The sequence below is a fragment of the Solanum tuberosum genome, unplaced genomic scaffold, assembly GCF_000226075.1.
Source record: "Solanum tuberosum cultivar DM 1-3 516 R44 unplaced genomic scaffold, SolTub_3.0 scf00316, whole genome shotgun sequence".
Lineage (NCBI taxonomy): Eukaryota > Viridiplantae > Streptophyta > Magnoliopsida > Solanales > Solanaceae > Solanum > Solanum tuberosum.
The window spans coordinates 442,864-453,694 of NW_006239240.1; the positions used below are offsets into that span (position 1 = coordinate 442,864).

The window sequence follows — 10,831 nt, forward strand, 5'->3', positions numbered from 1 at the left end:
TTTGATTTTGACTTTTTTTTTTTTTTTTTTTTTTTTTAAATAAAATAAAACTACATCAAATCAATTTGACCTTATTTTGTTTTTTCAATGTCAAATCAAATCGAGCCAAATCATAATTAGGTTTTTTTTTGTTAGATTTAATTCGGATTATGATTTAGTGAGATTATCCAAAAGTGGTAAGGCGGACGCGTCACGTGCTTATACCGTGCACCACTATGTCAGATGTTGGAGTACAGATGAGGCAGTACCACTAGGGTCATATTTTGGCACAACTAAGCTGCCTTTAAAACTTAAAAAGCTGTCAAATCTTGCTTTAATCCTTTGGTGGGAGGATTTTTGCATTGGGACCAGCAAGAAATTGGATAAAAGTGCTTGCCCATATACTGACTGGATATTTCCAAGTTTGTTCTGTCATATTTTATTGCTCTAATTTGTTGATCCTCATGTCATAACTCTTGTTATCCATTATTACTCTTTCACCTTTCAAACAAGTCCAGAAATTACCATTCTTCATTATACCGACGGAACATGGAGGGAGATGAGAGTGTTAAGTAGCTCGATAAAATATTAGTTTAAGTCAAACTTTATATTATCTATTTGAGTAAAGTGATGATGATGATGGTGTGTTAAAACAGTGAAGAAGGTACAGATTTAGCGAATGATGAATATAAGAAGATAGGACTGGATGGGAGCTATGGGTTGCCATTATCTCCATCACTACAATGAAGAATGTTAATATCTAAACTTGTCTGCAAGATTAAAGAAAAAAAACAAGTAATAATTTTAGGCAAGAAGAGTACATTCTGTATTATAGATGAATTTTTGGACAGAAAGTATTAATACAATCTATACCTGATGATCCTCAACTCTCAAGTATTCAAGTATGCTTTGTTTAGCGCATTAATACATGTAGATTGCATTAAATTAGTATTTAGAGGGAGGTGAAGTTGCCCTTAATCCCACCTATTGTATAAGGGCATTGTTGTCTTTTGCCACTTAAAACATATTATTATTTTTTTGGAACCCCAGGATAACCCGCAGCCTCTGCCCTTCGGGTGAGCACTTTGTGCGCACTGGATAAACCTCCCACAGTGTAATAGCCTGCAAACCACACATGGGATGTAAATCTCACTAGGCAAGCCCTATGCGACAGACTCGACTCAGAAGGCATTGAGGGGGATCGATCCCGGGTCATCCGTGTGGATAACCACCCTCCAAACCAACTTAGCCATCCCGAAGGACTTAAAACGAATTTTGGACACCCCGTTCTAGGCAAAAATCTTTTACCATACATGACTTGTGGTGTAAGCATATACTACACAAAATAATGTGGGACATGTCCATATCATCCAAATGATGCAACAGAAAAAACTTTTGTCGTCTTATAAGCATTGACTAATACAAACTTCACATAGAATCATTCCGCCAAAGACGCTCTCAATGATGCCCAATGTCCCAATTGCAAGTCAGAAGGGATCTAGCCTTCGGCATAATGTCAAATCATCTTCTGCATCTTAAATCATAAAACATCGTCACTGCAACAGCAAATTAGTCAAAACAAAATTGTTCATTGACTGATATACAATCGAACAATGGTCAACGACAAATAGAGAACAGAAAACAAAAGGGCATCAAGTTTGCTCAATTGTTATTTGCCTCCCCTAACCAGCAAGTGAGGAAGAACTATCCATCCCACGTGAAAATAGATAAGAAAAGAGACGTGAATTTATTGAGTCCCCATAAATGTATCACAATGGTCCCGATTTCTCTTAAATATTGCCTTACGCTATTAAAAGAAGAAATAGACTTGAATACAACAAAAGGAAACTGGGTATCCACTGTCTAATAGCCTTGGTGACCATTAACAAGTTATTAAAGCCGTCAAACAGGGTGACATAAATAATTCAAGATCTCCATTCATGACAAATAATGTAAAGTACCTCTTTGCAAGAAATCTGAATGTTGAGAGTGGCATGCCAATCTTAACCGGAAGTTTTGTCCCCACCAAATCCTGAGTTTAGAAATTCTGTCTTGTTGAGATGACTTACGTCGGCCCAGAGTTTAACGGTCCATTCATCTTTATCAGACAAGTGAAGTATACCAACAGATGTATTCCAGATCTTGCTTTTAGACCTACTATGTGGGGAAGCCCGCATGTGAAGTGCTCTGATTGCACCCCCGTGAGATACCACAACTACTCGTTTTCCTACATCATGAATAAATAAATTTCATACTCACAAAGTATCTCTATGATATAACACTCTTTGATCAATACAGTAGTTAAAGAATACCTCGGTGGTTCTTTGCAATCCTCTGTAGACAAGAAGTGCAGCGTTGATAAAGTTGATCTAAACTTTCTCCACCACCCTGCAAATAAGTGGTGGGAAACTGAATACATGCAATTATGAAACAGACAAGATCATACAGTCTCTGCTCCTTCCCCTCCTTTTCTTTTATCTTGGATTGGGTACTTGATCGGTTGATCGTATGTCCTGGGAGTCCTGATTCTAATTTGGTTCAATCTAATGGCAGTTAACGCTTCCTTGATAATGGATTTTAGCTCAATTTTCCAATTTAGAGCTCACACCTATGGCATACATATGTGACAAAGCAGATTGAATAGCCAAAAAGCATAAATAAAAGAAGCAGATTGAAGAATATTCATATTCACAATGAGTCAATGACTACAAGTTTATTCAAAGAATGTAGGATAATGCTGATCATGGCAGTAATGATACATGGGGTGCTCTTCTACTTCTTTTTTCCTTTGTCTTTTTGGGTTTGGATAGGAGAAAGGAGTACTCACTGGAATAACTTGATCATTTCGGTCAGAGAGAAAAGCCTTATAAGCCAGCGGTTGGCTTTTGGCTGCTTCACGGAGCGAAATACCTTGAAGATCTCCGAGATGTCTCTCTCGAAGGTCTGGATCTTTAATGACCTATATTAAGCACAAACCAAGACATAAGAGTAAGTTATTTACTCCAATATGTTGTCTAGTCAGCTATTCCAACATTACATACAAATCTCAGCTATCAACTCAGTTCCCTATCCCTCCCTCATATCCATGCCGATCCTGCGCAATTGCATCTGTTCCACATTGGACGGGCATCAGCTCCTTAACATTGTTAATGACTTATTGCTTCCCAGATCTATGCTTGCCAGAATGAAGATAGATTCATAGAATAGATCTTGAATATCAGTTACACAAAACTCTAACCCTTTCTTAGCCTCTTAAGCATATTCTACTGCAGAGTATAGCCTGTTTCCAGAACTGAAGAGTTGCATTCTTACTAAGAGGTGAGCTGTCTTTATTCCTTACTCATACACAGAACTAATGGATAACAACAACATATTATGAAATCACTAAGCTGACAGTTACATTAACAAGAAGAAAAAGAAGTGAAGCAACAATAGCTTAATTGTGTGAAGCATTCACAGGAAACGTAAAGCAACATACTAAGAAAAATAGAACGGTGAACGATAAAAGCAGGATCACTTCTAGCATAGAAGCCTCTAAACAGTGGAAACAGAGCTGATACTACAGGTCGAATTCCAGGAAAATCAAGAGTACTCAGGAAAAAAATAGTTCGATTGTTTGAAAACAAATGATAAAAGATACTAATTGTGAAAGTAAAATAGATATCATGAAAATAGCTGAAAATTTTCTTCCATCTACAAACTAATAAATAATTAAAACCTGCAAAAGTTTCTAATATATCACATTATCCAATTCAGTAACAAAACCAAAGTCTCTTTACATAATCAGACATGATGAGAATTATAATATGTGAATTTGAAGTCAACTGTAATCTGCTTGAATTCTGACAATGCAAATCCATAGAGAATTCATACCTCTAGATCCCCACAACTCCTTGCTATTATCTCTGCTGTCTCATGGGCCCGTTTCAAGTCAGATGAATATATGACAGAGATCCTTGGCTCCTTGGAGAGCCGGGCTGCCACCTTGAATAAATGAACTTCAGGCATTGCACCAAAAATCCCAAATAGAAAAAGAAAAAATGAAAATGGAAGAAAAGAAAGGTTGAAGTAACCCCCTTTAAGTTTTTAAGCTGAGAAACCTTGAAGTCCCACACCCCCTACCCCTCAATAAAAACGGGTAAAGGTACAGATTATCTCCCTTAACTAGTGGTTTCTTAGGACTTGAATCTTTTTTTTTTTGAGAAAGGTAACATTTAGGACGTGAATCTTTTCTCGATCAAAAATGTTAACAAAGATTGTGAAAAGTTTAAGCCAAGGGCTGAGCCATAATTCCTTTCTTCTCCTTTAAAATTTAAATACATAAACAGATATACTTTAGAACAAATGCTGAAGTGCCCATCTCAAAAAATTATGAGGGGTAGTGTACATCAATCGCAAAAGTTCAAAGCAATTAAGTGAAATATAGAATTTACTAAACAAAATACTATCCTACAGATACTTACCGCAGTAGCTTGCTGTCTTCCGATGTCATTTAATTCGACATCTAAATGTCCCTGGTGAATAAATGAAACAAGCATCAGTTACCACATCCTCTTTTATGATCCATAAAGTGTTATTGAATTTCCCATACAAAGTCAAACGATAACGATTCACAAGAAGTTCCAAGTGAATACAATTTCTCCAACAGAAATGGAGAAGTATTAACATATTGCACCCAAACATCAAGGACTTATTTTTGGTAACCGAGAAATTTCCGAGGCCCGTAGCACACGGTTAGAAACTCGATGGAGAATGGACCCACCCTTCTTTCCTTCTCTACTTAAATACTAGACTTTTGTCTATGGCAAGGCTCGAACCCATGACGTCCGCCTAACCCACACATCACAAATTGCGCTCTTACCACCGGACCAAAGTCCACCTAACAATATCAAGGACTTTCAACCACCTTAGATGTGGCTTTTTAAAAATGTTCTATCTGTATTTCTTCTGGTTTTGCATTATGCCATTTATGCTTTATAAGAATTTGGTAGAATTCCTTAATATGATACCAAAATATAGACAATGGATTAAATACGAGCAGTAATGAGTACAAAATATTACCAAGTTTGGACAAAATTTTCTTTCACAATGAGCAACTAGATGGCAAACTAATTAGAAAGGAGCATCCTAGCTTAGAAATACTCCAAAAATTCAAAATACCAAGTTTTGCATGTCAGTTTTACCGTGTAAAGACCCCTAAAAACTTTAAACAATTACAACTCCAGAAAGAACAAGGGCACATACTTTAACAACAAAAAAAGAACACAGCAGAAAGCTAAAACAAGGTAGGAAATTACCTGAATTCTGCCATCAGCGTTCCATTCCGTCTCACCATGACGGATTACGATAATCTCAGTGAAACTAGGACTCACATTTTCAGATTTCGCATCTCCGCCACATTCAGGCTGCGATATAACCCTGCTTAAGACACGTAACAAATTCACATCACAAGTTAGGGCAGAAAAGGATCGAAAACCAAAAACAAAAAAACACAATTATTATCCAAATTTAAAGGCAGTTAGTACACCTCTTAGAATATAAACACTACATACTTTTCAAAATTTTCTTTTGGTTTCCAATATACAGACCTCAAATCAACTGCTTATATGACAATGTAATTCAAATTTCTAAGCATGTCAGTAATATGTGCACTTATAGCAACTGCTTAGAAAGGTAAGCGATGTAATTACAGACCTAGAAGTAGAATCAGCCATGGAAATATGAAGAAGAGAAGGGATTGAATTGAATCTCAAGGCTGGTATTCTGAGAGTATGCTTCGAAATTGCAGCAATTGGTGACAATTTTGAGCAACAAAAATTGCTGGTTTGAGAGTGGCGGAGAAGCAGATGAATGTCAGGCTTTAGTGATTCCCCATAGCGAAATGAAATCATCTCCGGGTCCGTAGGGAATTTGTAGTCCTGCTACTGGTGAAAATAACAAAACTAGATGGGCTTACGGATCTGGGCCATCCTAATAGGTGTCCAAAATTTTCGATGGGTTGAGAGAGAGCCAATCCTCCTCAATCTTTTGAACTTTCAAAAATAGCAAAGAGTTAAAACATAATGAGATATGGGCTAGGCCCGCTGGGCCGGTCTGGCCTAATCCTTGATTTGATAAGGTTGGGGTACAATTTTTGGAGCCCATATAAGAAAATGGTTTTTTAGCCCGGCCTGAATAAGTCTGCCGATTTGTGAGGTTTGAGAAATATGAATAGGGCCGGCCCGTGGGCCAAATAAAAATAAAATAGTGTACTAAAAATAACTAGAGTCTAAACTCAAAATCTGTTTAAAATTTGAAATATTACAATTTAAATATAAATTATGTTTATAAAATATGAAATACATAAAATAAAAATTCCCTAAAATTTCTAGGGATTCACTACATAGGCTATGCCTATGGAATCTTATCATAGTTTTTGTGTTTTTTTATGATTATTGGAAAATAATTAGGTTAATATTTATATTTAACTATTTATGCTTTTACTTGAAATCAAACATAATAAATATTATAAAGATAATTTTATTTGTGTATTTGATTAACAAGTAGTAACATTAACACCATGTAATATTGTCTTGTCGATATTTATGATAATATTTTTAAATTATAATTTAATTTAAAAAATTATAAAAAATATACTTTTAAGAAAAGAGGGCTGGCTCGACAAAACCCGTAGCCCACGTACTTGTGGGATGGGCCGACCATTTTCTGGCTCACACAAAAAATGGGCTAGCCCGGCCTTACCCACCAAATTTCAAAGCATGTATGGGTTAGCCCAGATGGGGTGGGTCAGCCCATATTAATAGATCTAATAATGAGGCAAAATAGTTATAGTTTGTTTAATTACGATTTGTAGCTACATGTTAGAATGAGAGAGAGACAAGCCAGATTGGGAGAGGGAGGAGAGAGGGGAATTGTATTTATATATCTGCTAGACAAAATTGTATATATGTACATAGTATGTATATGTATTAAGGATTTTATTTGTATACTTGCTGGATAATTGTATAAATCTAATTAGTATGTATATGTATTAAAGAATGAAAATTGTATATGAATACAATTTGTATCAATGAAAATTGTATCATCGAATACAACTATATCAATATTGTATCAAGTTCAACATTTTTATAATTGATTTTTATCATTTGTATTAATGCATGTAAGTATCAATTATATAACGAATAAAATTTGTATCAATGAATTAATAAATTGTATCAATATTGTATCAAGTTCAACATTTGTATTTGTATAATTGGTTGTTATCATTTTGTATCAATGTTGTATCTACGAATATATGTGTATTTGTATTTTGTATCATTGAAGAGGATATGCATATAGTCGACACTTACCATTTTTATAATTGATTATAAACATTTATATTTGTATAATTGATTGTTATTATTTGTATTGAGAAAGAGGGGGCTGAAAGAGGCAAGAGAGAGGGGGGACGGGGGAAGGGAAATGAGAGAGGCTAGGGAGAGATGAAAAAAGAGAGAAGAGAGACAAGCGAGAATGTAAAGAGTGGAGAGATAAAATAGTGTCACTACCTAGACCGTCGTGATTGGCACCCACACTAACCCTCCGGTGGGAGAACCACTACTTCAACTCAAACCAAGCAACTAAACCAAAACTAAGCATTTAAGGATACGAAACAAGTTAAATACTAAAGAACGAAATAAAGAGTTCCCATAAACTCCAATCAAAAGTCTATCAACTAAACAAATGTGGAAGTAACACCTAGAACCTGAAAGTCAATGTACCAAAACATCTAAGGTTCAACAAGTTTAAACAAGAAGGGATACAACCCCAAACTAATGCACTAATAACTAACTAGAAAGTCTAAACCCGAAATGGTGGACAAAGACGAAAGAGAAATCATGGCAGCCCAGAAGAATTGACTCACCCTTGAATTCGAACGATCACTGATCTTCTAAGCGAGGTCTGTCAATAGCCGCTGGAAGATGCCCTGTACTCAACAAAAATAAGGGCAAGTGCAGTATCAGTAAATAACCACAATGTACTGGTAGAATCACGCGGCTATCCCACTAAGTGTAACATATATAAGTAAGTTAATACATCATTATAATCACATGCATATATCGAACATATACAATATCATCAACATTTACGAACAACGAACAACTTCACATTTCTCAAATACACAATTATGACAAGTCATTGGTCCTCTCATAAAACCCAAACCCAAATAGTTAGCATACTGGAACGTGATACCCGATACAATGATTATGCCAAAATGTGGCAACCGATCTCATAATTATGCCGGAACATGGCAACCTATCCAAGTTAGTTATACCGGAACGTGGCAACCGATCCATTCAATACACCACAATCACAATCACAAGTATATCCTCAAGATCATACAACTAGGTCATGATTTCATGATAACCATCATTCATCTATATCATTTACAACAAGTATGATCAATAATGCAACATTCATATACATACATGCATCATAAATGAAAGCAAGACAAACATACATCACATAATCATAGAATCACAACCATCACCTACCTCGAAACAATCTTGAACCCTAAATCATACCCATGATCCCAAGTATCCAAAATAGGGCTTTTTCCACCATGGTTTCCAATTCAAAACCCTCCCCCATCGATAATTACCCATTCTATTACGTTCTACGGATCGAAAAATGGATTCGGGGAGTTAAAAACTTACATTTAGCCTCAAGAATGGTGAAAAACGGTCAAGAACTCGTATGGAGTCGTCTCCTAGCTCTCAAAGTTGAGAAGTGCAGAATAAAGTCGTTTTGGGGTTTATTTACGACTTTAAGTCGCGTCGAACCCACCACAGCGGCCCTCACCCCGCTACAGCGGCCCCGCCCTGGCGGCAGAAATCCCGCCCCAGCGGCTTGCACGGAACCAGTGAGCTATTTTAATAATTCCAAGACCCCTATTTCACAACACACCTTTAACCAACGACGCTAAAAAAATACCGTTCACGCTAAGATCGATTCCGGGAGTTCTACTCACCTGAATTCAATTTCGTAAAGTCGTACGGATTCCTTAACGACTTATCTAACTACTCATGTAATCAAAATCATAATTAAAACACTCGATTGCTACCAGATTTCCCTACACCTCAATGACTTCGATTTCGTCCAAATCTGGACTAGGTTGAAAAATTCCAAGCTACTACGGAAAAGTTTTCCGACCTAAAAATTTTCCCCGATTGCTTTTCTATAACGATGGAACCCAATCGTTACAAATAGCAACAATACTCATGTAATTAAACTTTTTCTAAGACATCATTACTTAAGACTAAATTATGAATGGTACAAAATGTAATTAATATTTCAAATTGAAAAATTATTTTTTTAATAGTCTACAATTTATTTGAATTCATGATTATTTTCTTATTTATAAAAAAAATCTATTTTATCTTCAATATTAAGTTGAAGTCATTGAATTTGAGTTCTAATTAGACTAATAATGTATATTTCAATCACACTTGTTTGCCCTTATCATTTTAAACTAGTAATGTTTATATTTTTCTTGATCAACTAGTTTGTTATAAAAAAAATGTGTAACACATTATATAGAACTAGACATTATAAAGTCGATTCAAGCTCGATTTGAACTCGATTATATTTTGGCAAAGCTCAATTAAGCTTGACTTGATTTTGTAAGAAGTTTGATTGAGTTTGGATTAATGTCCAAAATTACTTGTAGATTTGGTAAAATAGGTCAAGGGTTTGATCTCCTTCCCCGATCAAGTTGTTAAAGTCTCTTTGTATTGTTTTTTCTTTCTTTCTTATCTTTTTCTATTTTGCCCTCTTTTCTCGGTGCCTTTAGTCTCTTTTTCCCCCTTCAAATTAGGGATAGAAAGAGGGAATTACAAGATGGAGGACTTAATCTTCACCAATAATAGAAGTTCAGTCATTCAATTGAGTTACTGAGATTATCCTCTTGGTGGTATTTTTTTGTTACCCTCTTGTCGCCTTTACTTTGTTTTTTTTTTTCTCTTTTTTCCTGTTCTAATTCTAATTGTTATTTTTCTTTTCAATTCTGGTTCATCCTTTTAAGTTCCAAAATTCTTGTTTTTCCTTTCTTCTTTGATTCCCATTTTTGCTGCTTCTCTCTATCTCTCTTTGTTTTTAATCACTTCTTTCTTTGGTGTTCCTTTTTTTGTCATTTCTTTTTTAGAAAATTTCAAAAATAGTAAAGATAATAAACATAATAAGACTCTATAACTATAATTCTGTTTGCTATGGAGTTTGTGTATTGTATATTTCGCTAGCGATTATACAAACAGGGTAAGTATGTGCAAATGGAGTTTGCAGTTTTATATTTCGCTTGCGAATATACAAACAAGGTAAGTATATACAGATTATGTATTTATACATTTAGAATTTTTTAGAACTCCGTTTGTATATTTTTCTTGTCAATATACAAACAAGGTAATTTATATGAATTTTCATAAATCGTATACAAATATATATAGCTAGGGTAAGCATATATACAAATTCTGGATTTATACAATCAGGAATCAAATTATATAAATATTCTAGATTTATACAATCAGAGACCGAATTATACAAATTCTGAATTTATACAATTAGGAAATCGAAAAGCAAAATTTCGCGAAACTGTAGCCACATATTAAAAATAATCGAAATTATAACTATATTACATAATATACTCAAGATGTCTATCATTTCGAGTAATTTTCCCTTTACATTGTTTCCCTTTTCGGTTCACTATTAATTAGAGTTTCAAAATTCCAAAAAATATTTTCTATTCTTCTTCTAACCTTCGCTCCGCAAGTCTTTAACAATAATATTTGTATAACAAACGTCGTCACCTCCTCCCCCC

The 10,831-nt window shown here is 35.0% G+C and overlaps 1 protein-coding gene across 4 annotated transcripts; it reads right to left on the reverse strand.

The window, feature by feature from the left end:
- Positions 1-1,316: 1,316 nt before the first annotated feature.
- On the reverse strand, positions 1,317-5,891 carry LOC102592733 (phosphoglycerate mutase-like protein 4). 4 transcript variants are annotated; one of them, XM_006360163.2, is made up of 8 exons: positions 5,674-5,891; positions 5,277-5,397; positions 4,443-4,493; positions 3,853-3,963; positions 2,807-2,938; positions 2,292-2,367; positions 1,941-2,206; positions 1,317-1,507 (listed from the first exon to the last, which is right to left on the reverse strand). In XM_006360163.2, the coding sequence occupies exons 1-7, from the start codon at positions 5,868-5,870 to the stop codon at positions 1,983-1,985; spliced, it is 912 nt and encodes a 303-aa protein (XP_006360225.1). In that variant the 5' UTR covers positions 5,871-5,891; the 3' UTR covers positions 1,317-1,507; positions 1,941-1,982. The 4 variants fall into 4 exon arrangements, with proteins under 4 accessions (XP_006360225.1, XP_006360223.1, XP_006360226.1 ...); XM_006360161.2 differs by having other exon boundaries at positions 1,317-1,513; XM_006360164.2 differs by having other exon boundaries at positions 1,317-1,535.
- Positions 5,892-10,831: the final 4,940 nt, after the last annotated feature.